The 19,834-nt window shown below is 41.6% G+C and overlaps 1 protein-coding gene across 3 annotated transcripts; it reads left to right on the top strand.

Annotated features, from left to right (window-relative positions):
- Positions 1-538: 538 nt before the first annotated feature.
- Positions 539-19,567, top strand: LOC121884131 (E3 ubiquitin-protein ligase RBBP6-like). Of its 3 annotated transcripts, XM_042392760.1 has the most exons (20): positions 539-623; positions 1,058-1,185; positions 2,625-2,730; positions 4,588-4,636; positions 8,390-8,434; positions 8,563-8,645; positions 8,828-8,924; positions 9,147-9,286; positions 9,857-10,029; positions 10,473-10,576; positions 10,754-10,924; positions 11,402-11,529; positions 12,800-12,905; positions 12,981-13,047; positions 13,183-13,225; positions 13,324-13,647; positions 14,092-14,235; positions 14,822-16,954; positions 17,045-17,171; positions 17,335-19,567. In XM_042392760.1, exons 2-20 carry the CDS (start codon positions 1,119-1,121, stop codon positions 18,862-18,864), a joined length of 5,637 nt encoding a protein of 1,878 aa, XP_042248694.1. In that variant the 5' UTR covers positions 539-623; positions 1,058-1,118; the 3' UTR covers positions 18,865-19,567. The 3 variants fall into 3 exon arrangements, with proteins under 3 accessions (XP_042248694.1, XP_042248692.1, XP_042248691.1); XM_042392758.1 differs by lacking the exon at positions 539-623 and having other exon boundaries at positions 639-1,185; positions 17,048-17,171; XM_042392757.1 differs by lacking the exon at positions 539-623 and having other exon boundaries at positions 639-1,185.
- Positions 19,568-19,834: the final 267 nt, after the last annotated feature.

The raw sequence follows: 19,834 nt of genomic DNA, 5'->3' as shown, positions 1-19,834 counted from the left end.
GCTGCCTGTTGTCCCCTGAGCCCAAACAGGTGCACTGCTCTGAGAGTGGAAGCAAGGCGCTGCCTTCAAGTGTCGGGGGAAAATTGTAAACTGTAATTTCTCAAATTGGATGTTTATGTGTCCACAGTGTGGTTAGACGTTGGATCCTGTTATCATAGTGATTGCGTAGGTGTGTATGGGTCGACTCTGTTTCCTTTTAGGTTTTGCTTCCTCTTGTATATAAGGATATATATTATTGTTCAGTATGTTGTGCAGGCTAAATGTTAATTATGTGCGTCTCTGTTTTAAAAGTCTGACAGCGAAAGTTATGGATTCACAGTACTTTTATTCGCCTGTTTTCACAAATTCAAACTTTTCACAATATGTTGACAAAGCTTTCAAAGAATTAATTCCCTTTGAAATCAGATAAAAATGAAAAATAATATCATAAACGCCTGATAAATAACAAATTCCCGGTATACAAATCGACAGTTTATCACAGCATATTAACAAAAGAGCAACTTGATGCTCTCAACACATCTGGAAGCAGTATGACGATGCAGGATATCATGACACATTTTAATACTGACTTCGATGCTTGGAATTCGGAGTGTGTAGGCACGGCGTGAACGCAGCATCAGATGGTGAGTGCACTGTGCTGACGAGCCGTTGCTTGTGGAAACAGCTGGTGGTTTCTGTCAGCGAACACTTCGGATTGACAGCGACATTAGCAAGAATAAAAGTTCAAATTAGACTCGAAACTGACTGAATGCGCTTTGATTTGACCCTGCGCTGCTGTTCCACCAGACGCCGGGACATGTCATCCTGTGAACGCCACTTTATCAGGCAGTTGTTAATTAACGACCTAGCTTGTTAGCGGCGAATCACTGAACGCTCGACGCAGCCGGTTGCTAACGCCAGCTAGCTAACTTTATACTCCCATAGCAACTAACGCGATACAGCCTCTCTGTCGGTGCAGGGAAACTGTCAGCCGTCGCTCTCCTGGCAGTGTAGGACGAGTTTTTTTGCTCTGTTTCAGCATGACTCATGTTCATTATAAATTCTCCTCTAAACTCAGCTACGACACGGTGCTTTTTGACGGCCCGCACATCACGCTGAGAGATCTGAAGAGGCAGATCATGGGCAGGGAGAAGCTCCGAGCCGGGGACTGCGACCTGCAGATCACAAACGCACAGACCAAAGAAGGTAATAAAACACAATGTATGAACTGATAAGACTGTTTTTCTCCTAGCAGTATAAGGGCAGGTTGACAGTTTGAACTTTGGTAGAAAACACGTGGTCCAGGTTTGACAGCTGTCTGGTCTGGGTGGGTGGGTGGGGGGGTTGCAGGCGAGGGGGGGTTGCGTCACCTATTTCAGGGGTCCAGAAAAGTCAAGCCAGTATCAAAGGACCTAATGAATGAGCCACATTCCTGCTGCATTTACGCTTCATGTCTTTAATTAAACGGCCTGATGGTGGTGGATCAGCACTGTCAGTGCCACGCATGTAAAAGTCCCGGGAGAGATGTGGGATAAAAATAGCAAAGGTGGGGTAGGAGTCATGACCATGAGATTTATGTGCAGCCACACACATACACTCACACACAGATGAAATTCATCAGTGTAAATAATGTGATCGAAATTTGCATGTAGTAAATCCATGTAGTAAATCCACTAAATAATCCGAAGGCAAGTGAGAAAAAAGTGGCATGCATGATAAAGATCAGCTCAGAGTGTGTTCATATCCTGCAGATAGGCAATACACTGTGCTATGTGGTTCCACTGAAAGCACAACCCCCACACCTTGTGTGAGAAAGTTCATATGCACACACACACACACACACACACACACACACACACACACACACACACACATATACAACTCCTGCTGTGTAAGAGTTTACAGAAAGACAAAAGTTAGTCCTGGCGGGCATATACAAAAAAAGCATATCACCCATTATATATGAAGGTTTGAAGTCCACTTCCACTCAAAACTGTGTTTTGCTTCATATTCCCTCAGTTGGATGTTTGCACTTCACTGTGCAGAATGATGTATGTGCAGAGTTTGACACTAGAAGGTTGTATTCACATTAATCTGCTGAAAGTAGAAAGTTCCTCTGAGCTCACTGAACATCTGAGTTTAAGGCTTGTACCTTCGGGCATGATTTGTGACATCACAACTAGTTTGGATCCATTTGTGGTCCAGTATTCAACTTATACAAATGTGATGTGGAAACTTGAAGCCTCCAGTGCACAAACACTGAGAATGGACTTTACAGTGAAACAGCAGACATCTTGTGTCCAGCAGTTAAACTTTTGAAATGAAATATATTTACATATTCATAGAATCTGGAGTTTTTAATGAGGGAGAAGGAGTAGATGCCAATTTAAGGATTTGCTATTAGACAAATATTCAAAGTTGAGCAGTTTTTTTACATCTTTAAAAAGTCCGAAGGGGATCTTTAAGGGAATCACAGCTTTCATGTTTCTTGCATCAATTCTCACTTGTAGAAAAGAGCTGTGTCATGTAACATGTTTTTTTTGTTTGTTTGGTTGTTTTTTTAATTTATTTGGGTCTCAAAAATGGTAGCTAAAATCATTTTGTGTGAATGTAAACCCTCACTTTTACCCATCTCTCCCTCTCAGAGTACACAGACGACGAAGGTCTCATCCCCAAAGGCTCCTCTGTCATCGTCAGGAGAATCCCCATCATCGCAGTCAAGTCCAGCTCAAGCAGCAAGAACCACAACATGTAAGTACCCTTACTTACAGTCTTTGACTGTTATTAGTGTTTTTGCAAAGGCTCCACCCAGCCTGCAACAGCTAACACCTGGCACCTGCAAGTCTATGTTTATTGTTATAATGTCAGTATTAGACGACTCCACCAAGAAACTATGCTTTAGTTGAGCTTAATCAGCTTCTGCTCAGGACTGAGAGATCTTTTTAATATGAAAATGACACTCGATATTGGCCAGAAATATTCATATATTTAAATTTTTTCACCCGTCTGCACAGTCATGTTGTAGTTAATGAAAAGATGAGCTGACAATGGATCAGCAGCCTGAGTAACAGGGACATTAATTAAAAAAGGAAGCAATCCTAAATTATTTTTTAAATATTGCTGTTAAAGACACTACTTGTATGTAAAGTAGGAGGTTACTGATGCTGCTTCTGCTTATTGGCATGATTTAGAGCAGCAGCATGTGTGTGCCGGCTGCCGCTGTGTTTGCAGGTTGAGGCCGTTTCTTTTCAGGGACTACAATGGTGAAGAAAACAATGCCATAAACATCCTGGTGGTGAATCCATACAGAGGCCTGTGACAGAATCTTTCAGCTGAGGGCCGACAGTTGGTTAAAAAGGGTTTTGCATAACATTTCCGTGATAAAATGTTCACCGGAAAAGAGGAAAGAGTATAAGTATAACTCCATGGTGACGAACACAGGGATTAACCAGATATTAGTCAGGCTTAGACAGGAGAGCCAGCAGTGGTGGTGTGGGTTTTATGCATGGAAAGCAGGAAAAGACCTCACTGGAACAGACTGGCGGTCATGTGATTAGCCCCGTCAGCAGCATGCAGACAGGCGGAGAGGAATGAGGGCTAAAGAGTGGTGTAACCCTGCCCGCAAGATTAAAAGCACAAGCAGACTGACAGTCACGCAGCTTCGTAGTGCTTCCAAGGAAGCCTTAACTTTGAGCAACTTTAAAAGTTTTTACATTAAACTTTAAATCAGATGTCTGACTCTAAAGGAAAAATACACTATAAAAACATTTCACAAAGGCTGTTAAACTAGTCCACTGGTGGTGGAGTGTTTGTCATATTGTGCGATTAACTTGGCCAAATATAGAAGATGTGATGTTGCAACGATGCAGGAAAAAGGCTCAACAGTATTCATCAGCTTTTATTGTCAGTTCAGAATCAAAGCGTAAGGGCTTCTCTCTAGACAAAGCAGACACAGTCAAATTGTCGTTTTATATTTTTTATAAATACTACAGGTTGTATGAGACAAGTGTAGAAATATTCTTTACACTTCCAACCAGATGTTTAATGCTGTGCTTCTTTGCTTTACAAGTTATTGAAGGTGGGAAAATGAAAAGCTTAAGAATACCCATTGTCAAGCGAACTATACTCTACTGAGATTCACACCAACTCCACTCAGAGATACACAACACATGTTCACATCTGCTCTGTAGGAGTTTACTGACAGCATTCTGGGAAATGTAGGAATTTGCCACCTGAAGGGTGAGTAGACAAAGCAGGTTTAGAGGAACGTAGCTCCACAAAAAGAGTATCACACAGTCCTGACGTGCTTAGCCAGGGTTAACAACCTTCCTATTGTCTGCTGTTAATTGCTTAAACCGTAACATGGCTGGTTTCATTAAATATGTGATTCTTTGTTGAGATGATCTTTATTTGTGATTTGTATTTTGTACTTTTGTTCATTCTTTCATTGATGTTAAGAGTCTTTGGGTGTCTTGACAAGAGCAGTGCCAATAAAAGTCCTCTTAGATGAAGAAAAAGTTTTGTCAGAAAAACATTTGTTTCAGAATGTTTAATTGTTAAACATGTCCCATGACGGATGGTGAAAAATAATTTCTTTTTGTGTTTCAGAGAGCGATCAGACAACCAGCATCATCACGCCTCTGGAGCCATCAAAGCAGTATGTAACCTTAACAAATCCCACCGCACCTCTCCTCCAACAGTACCATAAACACACACATTGTTGGTAACAACTAATAGCTTAACATTTGTGTGCTTTGTAGCTTTTGAAATGCTGTGTTGCACCTCTCAAAATAAATATATGTATACATGTATACATATATCGACATGTAAAACTGCATCTCTCCATTGCGTAAATATCCAAATAACACGTCAAATTAACACGTGTGGTTTAAACAAATGAGACCATGATTGAGATCATTGAAAGCGTCTATTTCCTCTATTTCAGTTAAAGTTCCTGTTGCAAAGAGGAAGTTGTTTGCTACTCAGACTCTGATTTACAGTGAGCTGGTTTAAATGACTTTAACTCCAAAAAAATGACACAGTTTAGTATTGGCAGGTACATCAAGCGTATGATAGATCACTCAGAAGGATCAAGGATGAACAGAGAGGGGGGAAAGTGTTGAAGTGAAGTGATGTTTACTATATAACCACTGCTATATGCTTATCCACAAAGAGAAAACACATATTTATAGATATTCTTTATAATGGCTCAAAGCTATTACTCTAACAGACTGGTGTGTAACCAGACAGTGTTTATTGCTGCAGATCATTCAGTATCTGTCTGTGGGTGGTGGGAGCAGCTCGGGCGGGTCAAACATTATCATGCAGGCCAGCTGATAAAACCCAACTGTTGTTTTATCACACTGGCTCTGCTGACACTTGTCATTTTTTGATTTATCTCAGGCACCTTACAACCAATAGAGATGCACTATATAGTTTTATTTTCTTAGTCTTACTTGATAGCTGTACAGCTTGTGCTGCTGCGAGTCTTTAAGTTACATTAAAGGCTGTTTTTAATTTTTTATTTTTTTTTTGAGTATATTGGATCTTATTCAGTCCCAAGCTACGATTTCAGTCCATCCATCCACAAAACAATTGGACGTGTTAGAATGAAAGGTTTAATGTTAGGATAATCTAAAACTATAGTGTGCTCTGGTGGAGTGAACAGATGCAAAAATATTATTAACACCAACCTAACTTTAAATTCAGCCAAGAAATTGAAGAATTTGGAGTGTGATGTCATCAGAACTTCAACAGAAACAAACCTGTATTACTGTAGTAAAAGGAGCATTATCAAAAAAAGGCTTATTATATTACAGTGTTTTGGCTTTAATGTGGGAACCAAAAAAAATCTGACCACTAAAAATTAAATGATGCTTCATTTTAAGTTAAGTGGTGCACCATTGTTATTTTATGCTGAATTCTTGTAGTGCAGTTTTATCTCTAATACTGTAAACTAACCTAAATGCCTCTCTGAAGCTTTTACTCGCTGCAGTCTGAACTGGTTTACACTGACCTGACTGATTTTCTCTCTGGTTTCTCAGTAGGAAAAGTGTCTGCCTCTCTTCTTAAAACTTTGAGTCTGTTGGACGACACAAATTATTTTTTTGTGTTTTTTTTTTTTTTCTTCCAATAAAGTTGTTTGTATGAAGCTGTATTATGTATTGATTATGTGTTTGATTTCACTGGAGTTGGTCTCTGTCATCAGTCAACATTTCTGTTCGATCTTTGGTCCACATTTTCCCCTCGGCTGGAAAGACAAATCAAACAAAGAAACACACAGACTGGAATCACATTGGAAAGCTTAACAACTGTGGCATTTTGACCGAATGATGAAAAGTTAAGCATTGTAATGTTAGGGAGGTGTTTCGGGTATTTAATTACATTTCATTAAGTGATGCTGCATATTTACAGTAACACTCTCAATATTTCATACAGGAAAACAATGTCTGTTCATTTGCTGTACAGTATGAGTATTGAAAGTACAGTATAAAGCTCCATTAAAGTGCTAAAATATGTAATTAGATCATGTTTCTAACCCATGCTGGGAAATCAGATCATATTGCTGTACTCCAGCATATTGTTTTATTGTTTGTATGTTATACAGTTGAACAAAGTCCAATCAAGGACACTGAACTGTTTGGCCAAAACTCATTGGTTGCCATTGTCCTGCTGCATTGTCCTAAAATTGAAGGACTGTGTATAAAAAGGGAAAGAAATCCTACACTGCTCATTCAGTATGGATGTGAACAATCCACTCTTAAAGCTGAAAGTTAACACTTAATCATCATAGTCATTGTTTCATATAAAATCCAATGTGCTGGAGCCAAATTACCTATAAAAATCATCTTACAGTTTGAATGTGGATGAAGCGTAAAGTAGGATGGTAGCCAAAACTGTAGCATGTTTCATTGTGAACAACATGTACAATAATACGTGTTTAAAGTACATTTTGGTTGTGATTCAAAAATAAGTGTCAATGAGTAAATGTTCAGCGTTTCATAAGGTTTCTAATTTATTCAATTTAAAGAACTTTGTTCATTTCCAGCGGGGTAATATTAAAGTACATCTAGCAGAGTACACAAACATTTAAGTGTAGTTGAAAATGTATTTATTGAATGAATGTGTGTAACCTTTAACAAGATTGACTGATTAGAAGGAATTATTCAGAGAAAGACATTTTTGACAATATTGCAACTTTGTCCTGCACTGAAACATTTTTTGGCAATCAACTTCTTTCTTTGATTGTACATGTTTGTTCTGTTAGTACAGGGCAATGCTATTTTAATGCTATTATTGTTAATATTATCACTATTATTATTCAGTGCTATTTAAGAAAAAAAATGAAACTCTGCTTTCTTGGTTCACGCATCTCTTGCAGCACAGCAGAGGAACAAATCAAGAACAGATGCTCAGAAACAGGCAGTGAAGTAGATATTAGGTTATGTGAAACCAACAAAATGCTGGTCTGACAGGTGAAAATTCCCAGGGAGCATTATATTGTCGGCACAGTTGTTTTCACTGTAGCAGGTTATGAGGTATGAGAAGTGAGTTGGCAGGAGTAGCTGAGGCAGAAATCCTGGCATGAGAACAGTACAGTGAAATTTATTCTCCACCCTGCATGATGCTGTGTAAATTTTTATCTCTTCTTAAAAGACACAAAAGTGAAAACTTGACATACAGCAGCTTCTCTCACATTAGACAGGAAATCAGTGATGGTACACAGATTGAAGTGGGAAGATGCTGAATTTATTTTTACACCTCCATGCCGGCGACAGCCATGGCTGGAGGCATTATTTTTTCGGGTTGTCCATCCATCCGTCCGTCCCATTCTTGTGAACGTGATATCTCAGGAACACCTTGAAGGAATTTCTTCAAATTTGGCACAAACACCCACTTGGACTCAAGGATGAACTGATTAGACTTTGGTGGTCACAGGTCAAGGTCACTGTGACCTGTTTTTGGCCATAACTCAAGTTTCACACAAATGTCTAATAGAATAAACTGAAGTGATGACATTTTATATCCAAAAGGTCAAAGGTCAACTTCACTGTGGCATTATAATGTTCTAATGTTCTGGGCATTATTCAACGCCATAACTCAGGAACAGAAGGGGAGATTGTGACCGTATTTCACATTTGGTCGCATACGGAATTGCTGACGCTAATCTTGGGTGCCCACCTTGAAACTGATTGTATAGATCTTATACATGTCTGGACAGACATGGATGTAAACTGCAACTTGACTGGTTGTCAGAGTCATACAACCATGAGGCGGTACTTCTAGTTTGAACTGCATCAAAGTTTAGCAGGACAAACAATGTTTTGGGCATTTTTCCCCAGTATTTATGGACATACAGCTCCCAATCTTTTCTAGATAGGCTCACTGATTTTGTGCTTAATCCTAACAGATGGATGACCACAATTCCTCCAGAGCCTTACCCTTTTTCTCCAAGGTACACTCTCTTTCTTGCTTTATTATCATTCAACTTTTACATATTCATCCTGGATCATGTGAGTCTGTTTTGAAATAAACACTGATCCTCCTATTTTACCTGACACACATTCATGTGTCTACACGCAGATGACTAACCTGGCTCATGCGGATGTTTCGGAGGACGATAAAATCAAAGCTGTGATGAATCAGTCCGCCTACGATTCCATGAGGTGAGTCACTTTTATAATGTTTTCAAATCTCATCCTTTATCCCTGTTTCTGTCTCCTTAGTACCTCTTTTCACCTGCTTTTTCAATTTTTTTAAATTCTGTATCTTCATGTTGTGATTATCTCTCTATCCTTTTCTTTCTTCCTCTATACTCGTCTCGTTCACATCGTCTGTCTCTCCCTAGTTACACCAAGAAGTTAGGTGCTGTTCTTCCTGCGAACTATGCCTGTTATCGCTGTGGAAATACTGGACACCACATCAGGAACTGTCCCACCAGTGGGGTAAGATCAGGACACGTGATATCTCTTTAAGTGAGGCAGTTCCTGTTGCAGTCTTGTACAAATCTTGCTCTGCAGAGAAACTGACTTGATTAGTGTTTGTGTTGATGTTGTTTGCATACGCATGGGTGTGTGCACTGTAAGCCGAGTGCCACCATGTACTTATGTGCTGACTGTCAGTTCACGCCTAACGTTGAATGCAGATACGTGTGTGTTTGACCGCAGGATAAAAATGTCGAGGCTCCTCTGAGGATTAAGAAGAGCACAGGCATCCCTCGTTCCTTTATGGTCGAGGTGGACGATCCCAGCATAAAGGGGGCCATGCTGACCAACTGTGGACGTTACGCCATTCCTGCCATAGACGCGTGAGTGTGAACAAAAGAGCCAGTGTGTCTGTGTTTCTTTTGTTTTAAAGGCTATATCCAGAGAAATGTGCAAACAATTTGAATACTTGTTCAGAGTTTTTAGGATTTTAAGACGATTAGGATACAAACCTTAGCTAAATACCTAAGATTTTATTGAGGAAGAGATTTATTGTCACAGAAGCAAAAAATAGTAATGATCAGGAGTATCTATAACTGCTAAGAACATGGGGACTGGATTTACTACTGTATTCTTAGGACTCCCCACCAGTCAGAAGAATAAATACAGAATAAGAATAAAACAGCAAATCCAGTTGCTTTTAACTTAATTCTTGTAGATATGATCTGGATGACTGAGAATTTTCATAGAGACAATAAGCAAGACTTCATATGAAGTGTCACAATCTGTGTCGATCTCAGCAGCCAGTTTGTGCTCATCAGCAGCCTCTTGTCAAGTCTATATGTCGAAAATATCGACCTTCTCTCAAAACCTTCTCTTTCTGGCCAAAGTATCCTCTAAACATAAAAAAGCAAGTGTGGATTTGCAGTATGTGCACTATTGTCTGTCAATAGGGAGGCATACGCCATCGGCAAGAAAGAGAAGCCTCCGTTCATTCCACAGGAGCAGCCAAAGTCAGAAGTCGAGGACGATCCCGTACCTGATGAGCTCCTCTGTCTCATCTGTCATGACCTGCTGAGTGACGCCGTGGTCATACCCTGCTGTGGAAACAGCTACTGTGATGACTGTGAGTGTCTGCTACACACACACATATATCAAGACTAACTTAATGTACACTTGCTGTACTTTAAAGAAGAAAGTCATTCTGATCTGTATTAGTAATGCAGGAACTAATTTGACTGCCTCTGCAGTGCTTTGTAACTCCCAAAACTGAGAATAGAAACCATTAAAGTGTATTATTAGGTTTAGCAGATTCAGAAAGTTTAAATATGTAAATATTACCTCCCAAAACTACTGCAAACAGGAGATGAACAGCCAATACTTTTTCTTAATTTTTTGGCACCTTTAAAAAAAAAAAAAACAACTAATATCTGTTTATTATAAAAACAGCAGTCACACAAGTAGTAGAATAATAACAGTCAGTTGTCATCATTATTCTGTGCCGTTACTTCAAAAACTCTCCTGACTGGAAACTTATTTACCCTTCAAACTTGTTTCTCTCTTGCTCAGGTATTCGAACTGCCTTGCTGGATTCAGAGGAACACGTCTGCCCCACTTGTAGCCAATCAGATGTCTCCCCTGATACCCTGATAGCCAATAAATTCCTCCGACAGGTGAACTAACAGATGGATGAGGAGGGGATTTAATGAATTGTTTTTGAAGAGGGGATTAGTATAACTTTACTCCTCTTGATTTGATCCAAAATGTGCCTGACATTAAGCTTTTCATTGTTGGTAAGTTCATTATAGAAATGCTCTGTGTGTGATGTCCATCTGTCTCTCCCAACACAGGCTGTGAACAATTATAAGAAAGAGAGAGGCCACACCAAAAACCTGAGAGGAGTGTCTGGCACCTCCCAGTCCCTAAATCCAACCCCAATACCGAGCCCTGTCCCCACCCCGCCCCCTATCGCCACACAGAGCCAACCCCAGAAGCCCCACCAGTTGACCCACAGTCAGCAGGTGAATCTCTTAATGATGTGTTTCATGTGGGAGGCAGAAAAAAAGAATATAGCCCTGTACCTGTGTGACTCAGGAGCAAACAGGATAATTAATGTTTTCTTCTCAAAATCAAAGGTGATTCAGGTCTCCCAAACCATTAAAATAAGAATATACCACAAGTTTCTATCAGCGTTCTCCATATTTAACCTAACATACACTTGCTTTGCCAGTGTGACTTATAATCATTTATTTTTAAGGCTCCACTTAATGAAATTATAGACTAGATAAACAATGATTCTCAGCTTTTTTTGAGTACTTTTGAGATCACCTCATTAGTGAAGCAGCAGTCTTATGCAGTATTGTCTTATGCAGATATTCTGTGTAATTGCTTATTCTAATGTCTGTAGTGAAATGTTTCTCTTGCAAGTTTCATTGTATTCTCATCTCTCCTTCTTGTTGTCTCCCCTCTTTTTGGACGCTCTCCTGCGCCGCCCACAGCCTGCAGACACGCCGCCGCTGTCTCAGGTGTCTGAGGCTCCTCCTGCAGTAACAGGTCCCACCTCTGCTTCCAGCATACCTAGCACTTCCCTCCAACCTGTGCAAAGCCATCTGGAGATACCCGACAAGTATGAACACACATAAACATATTCACACATCAGTAAAATCACTTAAGGATTACGGTACATCGTGTAGGTGGGCGGGTTCGTGATGTGCAAGTGCCATTGCGACTTTGTTCCATTTATTCACAGAGCCTCAAATGCCTCACTTGGTTGACAAGCCAACTGTTATCTCCTTAGAGTTCTTGTTGTGGTACTGTACAGCTGTATATTACAAAGACAGCAAGCAGCCTTGTCTTATTGTTTACCATCAGGTTCAGAATGGCTTTATAAACTTATTTTTGAATTTTAACACATTATTAGACATGGAATATTAAAACTAAAACTAAAACAATACTCTGAATTGGGAACAAAAAGTGAAAGCCTGAGTTTGCAGGACATGGGTTTTTCAGCCACAGTGTCAGCCACTGTTAAGATGCTTTTATATACGTTTTCGGTGCGGTTCAGTCGAGTTCTGGTGCACAAGTGATGGTGTGAAAGCTGCTTATTGATCTCTGGTGTGAAATAAACAACCCTACCAAGACAGACCGCCTGAAAAGGAGAATATAAGGGTCGCTTCCAAGAGGAATCTGGTGCGTTTCATTTGTATTGTGAAAGCAAAACAGACCAACTGCAGCTTTTTGTGGTAGTAGATTTGTGATACTGAGATGAATTCAAAAGCTAAACTACTATTACATCCATCTGCTGACCGTGAACTGTTAAGAAGTTGGTCTTCTGATCTGTAGGCTACAAGCGATGTAACACGTATGTGAGTGTGGGATTTTTCCCTGAAACATCAGAAAGTGAAAAAGAGTTAAAAAATAGAGGTGTATCAAGGTGTATTTATTATTGACCTAAAAGGCAACAGTGTATCATATTTTTTCTTGATCTGAACCAAATAAACCAAACTACAGCTGTGAAAGCATCTGTTAAAGTGATGGAGGTGAGCATAATGACACCTGCCTCAGTCTGCCTTCAACAGCTGCAATTAGAAAGAAGAAATTAATTAGAGTTGTTTTCTTTTTACAGTTTATGTGAGAAATGATGGTCTGACTGTGGTATCAGTTCCTCACAAGGATGAAATAAAGGAATAAACATGACATAATTGTGTTAGGTTTTTTTTAATTGTTTTTATCATAAAGTTACTAGTCGAACAAATGTTAGCAACTGTCTGAAACACTTCTAACAGACTTAAAGCACCCAGAGAAGAACATTTGGTACAATCTCTGACCAAATTTGGCATCATGGATTTGAAAGTGACAGACAAGTAATGACACTGATGTATCTGCTGTTTCCTCAGGGAGGCTGAAGGAAAGAAACATAATGACTCAGTGCCTGCTGCTGTCCCTTCTGTACTGGTTTCAAACAAAGACCCCATTGCTGCTCCATCACAGCTGATACCACTGGTGAGGACACAAACACACTAACTTAATGCAGCAAAGTTTCTCAGTATGAAATCTTTGATGTTTGTGTCTGTTCAGGTTACTCACACTCCAGTGGCAGACCAGCTCCCGTCAGTCAGTGTAAATCCGCAGCAGTCCTCTTCAGGTGAGTAGTAGACGGTTCTGCTGCCCAGCAATCAAACAATTGGACATTTAATATGTACAGTTGGTGGAGCACGTGATCAAGAAGTGTCTCTTTGCGTCTGTTAATTTGTATTTTATTTTCTCTCTGAACGCCAAGGTCCAGCACCAAGACACTCTGGGCCATCAACCTGCTGGGACGGGTCAGTGAAACATTTGTGCGTTTGTGTTTAGTCTGTATTTGACTCCATCCACAGTTTCAAAACTGATGTCATTTCCTCTTCCTGTATCTTCCCCATAGCTCCTCTTCCTCCTCAGGTTGTCCCACCGTAGGCTGGACTGAATCCAACACCCAGCAGCTCCCTCCCCTCTCCTCCTCCTCCTCCTCAACATCATATTCAACTACTCCACCTCCACCTCTCTTCCCCTCCCCCCATTTCCACACGTTCCTCTCGGCTCAGCAGCCCCTCAGTGGTTTCCCACCTGGATACCCACCTACCACGCCCATTTGGACGCTCCCAAACCCCCAGGGTGCCCCCATCCCTTCCCTCTGCTCCTCCACCTCCTCTATCCCTGCCCTCATCCCCAAGGAGTGGTTCAGGCATCAAGGAAAGAAGAAGGAAAGGTAAATGCAACATTCAGCAAGCAGTCGTACCCATGACAGGGTGTCTGCAAGTCTCCAACTACTGTCTTAAATAAGACAAATGTACTTGTTTGATTGTAGGAAAAATTCATTTGTCAACTGTTTTTGCTATTTGAAATTGTCGCTTCAATTCTAGGCAACACAATTTTTTAAAGTGGCTTTATTGAAACCTGCAGATACTAGCCAGATTCTTTTTTTAAAACAAATTATGTTTACATTATGGTTATGGAAAAAAAACAACAACTAATATCTTACTGTATATTGTTTAATTGATATTTTATAAAATGTGTAAAGTCCAGTACTGGTTGGGCTATAGTTTGAGTGCATTTGTTATTAATAGTTTATTAAAGCTGCAGAGGTAGTGTAGTGATCAGTAAGGGTCATAATGGCATGAGTTAGTTGTTTCCCTCTCTCTTTGTCACTCAGGTCACCTCACAGAGGATCTGCCTACAGACGCTCCTCCTCTCGTTCTAATTCCAAGTCTTCTAAGTCCAAGTCTTCTCGCTCCTACTCTCGCTCTTCAAGCAGGTCCAGATCTCGTTCCCGGTCCAGATCCCAAGGCAGATCAAGGTATTTTTTGCCCTTTTTTTAAACTGTTGTTTTAAGTTTGGTTTTTTTTACTATAAAAGTATTTGTTGGACCCAAAATTATGATTTTGATTTTATGTTTTATTTTGATTAATGGAGACTGAATGAGAAGCGAAAATAAATATGATACAAGACAGAAAACAATGGACTCTGAGTGATGTTTGAGCGCATTGACCTGCATTGTCCAAAGGACAAGAACGGAGCAAATACATGGATTGAAAATTGCTCTTCTAGTATTCTTATTAGGTCTCACAGTCATTGTGTCGCCCCACCTTGAAAGTGAATCGTTCAGAAAGTTAAAATGTGATGTCACATGTGAGTTTCAGGAGAAGTAAACATGGGATTTAAGTGGTTCCTGCACAACACAGAAAATGCAACCTTTGGTTTATTGTAAAATTACAAACTCTGTCAAATACTTTTTTGGACCTGTCTCCATTTAAAATGCTTGTCTTTTTTATGCATGCCCATAAAGAACAAGTACTGTAGATATAGTCAAACAGAAATTATGCCTTAAAATGTATGACATATCTATTTTTTTGTTGTTGTTGTGTTGTTTTTTTTTCCTTCAGGCCCCGCTCACCTTACTCCCGCGCCAGAGACCTCCATTCTCGCTCTCATCCCTCCCGCTCCTATAGCTATGGTTACAAACGATCACGCTCCCCCACGCCATCCTCATCATCGTCACCTCGAGTGGGTCACCACTCCAGGTCCAAGTCACCGTCAGATCACCGGAAAAGACGTCATCACAGCAAGAAGTCAGCCTCAAGCAGCTACAGCTCGAGGAGGGGAGGCGAACGCTCATCCACATCAGGTCTCTCCCAGAGGGAAGCAGGAGGCTCGTGGGGGAATTTAGTCACTCACCCATATGATCTGCATGTAAATCAAGACAGCAGCCTGGAGATGGACAGAGAACGCTACCTGCAGTGCAAAAAGGAATACAAAGAGTGGTGTGAGAAATATTTCAGCAGCTATGTCAGCCACTTCCACCAACTGCCCCCTTCCCTCCTCACCCTCCCTCCTCCTCCTAATCCTTATTGGGGGGACAGAGAAGGAAGCAGAAATCACTTACAAGGCAACTTGGACTCCCGCTACGGACTCCAAGGTAGACGCACCGCCCGGACGGACGGCCACTCCCATCCATCTCAGTCGTCCAGTGACAGCCGCTCCTCACCATCTCAGTCTTCAAGTGACAGCCGTTCCCCTCCATCTCAGTCGTCCAGTGACAGCCGTTCACCTGCCTCTCGGCCGTCCAGTGACACCAGCTCTGCACCATCCGAAGAAAGAGCTCATCAGACGAGGTGCGCTGAGAAGGACAGCCGCCTGCCAGTCAGACCAAGAGAGGGTAGTAAGCAGGTGGAAGTGCAAGAAAGAAGTAAAGACAAAAAGCAGCTAATCTCTAAAAATTTGGAAGACCTCAGCGCCCTGGAACATGCACAAAAGAGGATGAGGAAGCATGAGGGAGGTAAAGTAGAGGAGTCATCATCCCTTGATGCTGCAGACTCAACAGATGACAGCAGAAACAACAAGAGGAGGCACAACACCAGACCAAGCGATGCCAGCGATGTCGTAGATTCAGTCCAAGTTCCTCTGAAACCAGATAAACCTTCGGATAAAAACTATGAAAGAAGAAGCAGAGAGCAAAGGAATTTGGAAAGAGAGAAAGGATGGCGAAGAGGCAGAGAGTCAGACTACAGGCAGGATTTGGAGAGACATCACAAAGTGAAGCCCAGTGAAGAGGCAGGCAGGGTGGATACAGACAGGGCGAGAAACCCTGGAGGCAGCAAAGCTTCTGACTCTAGATCAGAGAAGAAGAGAAAGAGGAAAGGAGAGGGCGTGGAGAGAAATGAGAGAGAGAGAAGTCCCAGCGTAAAGACTCAAAGCAGCAAATGCCTGAAAACCAAAGTCACGGAGGACGCTGAAACCCGCAAGAGTGAATCCCCAAAACGATTTGACAGAGAGACCCCACAAAAGGAGAAGAAAAAGGAGAAGAAAACATGGCCTCTAAAAGAAAGAGACATCTGGGAGGGAGAGATAGTGAAGGTGAAACCACAGAAGAAGATAAGTATCAACATCAACCTGGATGGGAAAAGGAAGGAGGAGAAAAATGAAAAACAGGACCTGTCTTACTCAGAGATGATTGCAGAAAAATCAAAGGAAGGGGTTGAGAAGACGGCTACTGGAGAGGAGGAGAGGTTAAACAGAGAAACAGAAATTATAGTAAACGAAAGGAAGGAATCTAGTGAACAGAAAGGTGTGCTTGAAGAAAAAATAAAACCAGATGAAAAAGAAGCAAGAGAGATGTGGGAAAAAGCCACCTTCAGGGATGACAAGGGAGAGACGTGGGAGAAGATTGCCAGAGAGGAGGAAGACATCAGAGAGAAGAAAGGGGACGGAGAAGAGGAGGACTTTAACTTATGGCATTGTGCCCTTAGAGGAGTGGGGATAGGGGACGGGGCGGAGGCCAGCAAGAGAGAAGAGCTGACTGGAGTCGACAGGAGGAGCGTGAGGGGAAAAGAGGAGGAAGAAGAGAGAGTGATAAGTGACAACAGCGCTCAAGAGATGGCACAGTCTGTCGCAGGTACCCGAACCCCGCCAGGGGTGTACAAGCCAAAAGAGGAGGTGACAGAGGGAGAGCCGAGGTCACAATGGAGCAGAAACGAGACCCACCGTTACCGACCAAACACCATGGTGGAGGATGGCAGGTCAGAATGTTACAGCTATTTTTTTCTATTTCTTTTATGTGGTTTCCTGTCTACTCGTTATTTAATTCTGTGTGTGTGTGTTAAATGCAGCAGTACCCCCACAGTGGGCAGCTGGGGAGGTGAGGACTGTCAGGACAGGAGGACAGTGATGAAAACTCTAGAGGAATACACACAGGACAGAGCTGAAGACAGAGAGGACAAGCTCTTACTTGTACAGGTGTGTCCTTGACTCATGCAGTGCATCACCATTTTGTGTCTTGTGAAATCATTCTTTGTTTTTAACTCTGCGGGATTGTTTGTTTTTGTTTTAGAAGGTCATGAGTCCATGGTGCAACAAAAATAGCATGTGGTCTCAGTCTCTCTTTCACTCTCTGTCCCAGGTCCCTCGCTCCAAATGGGAGAAGGAAGAGTCTGAGGGAGAAGGGCAAGACGAAGGAGAGATCAAAGTTCAAACCGACACTCTTTCGGTGGCTCTGCCTACACCGCCAGTGACACAAACTAACAAGGAAACGGAGGGAGAGAATGAGCGGAAGAGACCGAGGTCAGTGGAGAGGCAGAGAGACAGGGAAAGAGCGACGGAGAGAGGAAGGGACAGGGAGAAAGAGAAAAACTCCACTATGGCCAATTCAGCCAGAAGTGTGGCTCCCTCTAGTGGCAAAGACAGAACTGACAGTAGCTCGTGTACAGACAGAGACAGGGATAGAGACAGAGGTAGGGAGCGTGAGAGACAGGAGAGGAGAAGCCAGAAGGAGAGCGAGAGGGCAAAAGAGAGGATAAGGGACGAAGAGAGAGGGAGAGACAGGGAGAGAGAAAGAGAGCACAGCAGCATCCTAAGGAGGAGTCTCCCTTCCTCTACTCACTACTCCTCTTCCTCTGCATCACATGACACAGAGAGGAGAGACAGGCAGCGAGGGGGAGACCAGGGCAGCAACAAGAGTCCTTCCCGTCCCAGTAGGATCAAGGAAATCAGTTTGATAAGCAGAACTGCCGAAGCGCCTGATCAAAATACACATAAAACGCACAAGGACACATTACTGGACTTGAAATCTAAAGGCAAAGAAGAGGAACAGAAAGGCCTTCATGACTACTATCATCATAATCACAGAGACCCAACACAGCCCTGCAGACGTGAAGACGCACCTGCAGGGACCCGCCACTCCCCATCTTCCCTCTCCCACAGCTGGGGTAAGGAGAGAGACCAGTTCCCCTCCAAATCCCCTAGAAGACTCCAAGGAGAGTCAGAGCCCAGTAAGCCCAGAATGAGCAGCCCTAATCCTGAATTAATTCATGTTGCCAGATCTGATCAGCCAAACACCTGGAGGTCCATGAGCCAGCACGCAGCCTTACCCGCAGAGCCACCCAAATCCAGCCAAGACACGACCAGCAGCTCAGAGAGAGAAAAAGAGAAGAGGGAGAACAGAAGGAGAAACGATAGCAGGGAAGAGAAAGGGGAGTGGAAGAGATACAAGCTGGATAAAGTAATAAAAGAAAACAAAGGGGAGAGAGAGACAAGAGAAATTGAGACTGAGAGAGAACGAGGTAGTCAGTGGGAGGCTGATGAATTGGACGGAGAGCCAAAATGGGGGGCAGGAAGAGAGCTGGAGGAGGGAGAGAGGCCCAGCAGCCGCAGCAGCAGCAGCGTCAGTTCTTCAGCAAGCCAGGGGAACAGCAGGGACGACAGGAGAAAAGACAGGAAGAAGAAGCAAAAGAAGCACAAAAAGGAGAGGAGACATTCCGGCCCAGAGCTGGAGGAAGGTGAGCTGAAGAAACACAAGAAGAAGAAGTCAAAGAAAAACAAAGAAGAAAGCAAGGAGGAGAGTAGTGGAGAGGTGGACGACAGATGGAAAGAGGAGGAAGACCACGCTAAGCTTCCTTTCTCTGTCCAAAAAGTGCCTGGATTTAATTTTTGACTTTTTTTTCCCCCCCGGGATACTTTTTGTATCACCTTAATATCTAATAAATGTGTTATCTAAGATTAAATTGAACAAATTGTGAAGGAAAAGCACTTTACTATGGATATGAAAAATGAATGTGAATGAAAGCAAATGCTAAGATCTTTGACCTCTTGAATTATTTAAAGTTCAAGGACTTTGCACACACTCACAACTTGCTCAGGACTGTCACCAACTGTGGTTCATATTTACTGAACCTCCAGTGTTGCAGCTTGCATGAAGGAATTTTCATTTTGCCAAGAGGTCAGTCAGTCATTTGATTTGCCTCACACAGGAGTGCACATAGAGGATTGTTGGATAAAGGTTTGTGATAAATTTAAAACATAAACTGTGAATATTTATGATTTGAACCTCTGTGTTGTATTTTATTTTTCTTTTTAATTTTGTAAATGTTTAATTTAAAAACCGCTGTTGGATGGATACATGATATACCAGAGGAAAGTTTAGTTTTTCCTGTTTTGAAGGAAATAAAAGAAACATCCATAAAATGTTTTTTTTTCTGTCTGTATTAATGTCTTCTGCTGCTATTTAGAGTTAGCAAGTAATAGTAACACAAGTAACATCTAAAAAAAGTAAAAAATGTTATGTGTACATTGGAAATATGGATTGCAGACAATAAGAAAATACAGATTTTTCTTGAATAAAATATTTCAAGATTCAATGTTTTTTTGGGGACATGAGCAAAAGGAAATAATTCTACAAGTTTCTCCTGCACACCAGAAACTTGTAGAAAAAAAAAGTTTGTTGTAAAGTGGTAAAAATACTCCACTACAAGTAGAAATTCTGAATTCAAAAGTTTTTTAATAAAAAAGTACAGGAATATCAGCAAAATGTACTTAAAGTATCAAAAGAAAAATGACTCATTATGCACCATCACCCTGGTCAGTGTTATATTGATAAATAAAATTACATTGGAATACTATTCATA

This window comes from Thunnus maccoyii, chromosome 18 (genome assembly GCF_910596095.1).
Source record: "Thunnus maccoyii chromosome 18, fThuMac1.1, whole genome shotgun sequence".
Taxonomy (NCBI): Eukaryota; Metazoa; Chordata; class Actinopteri; order Scombriformes; family Scombridae; genus Thunnus; species Thunnus maccoyii.
The sequence above is the reverse complement of the archived record's forward strand: the minus strand, read 5'-3'. Positions and strand labels throughout refer to the sequence as shown.

Coding starts and splice junctions, on each gene's coding strand:
- LOC121884131 (XM_042392757.1), top strand. CDS start 1,020: ATGACTCATGTTCATTATAAATTCTCCTCTAAACTCAGCTACGACACG. Junction 2,731..4,587: donor AGCAGCAAGAACCACAACAT/GTAAGTACCCTT, acceptor TTTGTGTTTCAG/AGAGCGATCAGACAACCAGC. Junction 8,925..9,146: donor GGAACTGTCCCACCAGTGGG/GTAAGATCAGGA, acceptor GTTTGACCGCAG/GATAAAAATGTCGAGGCTCC.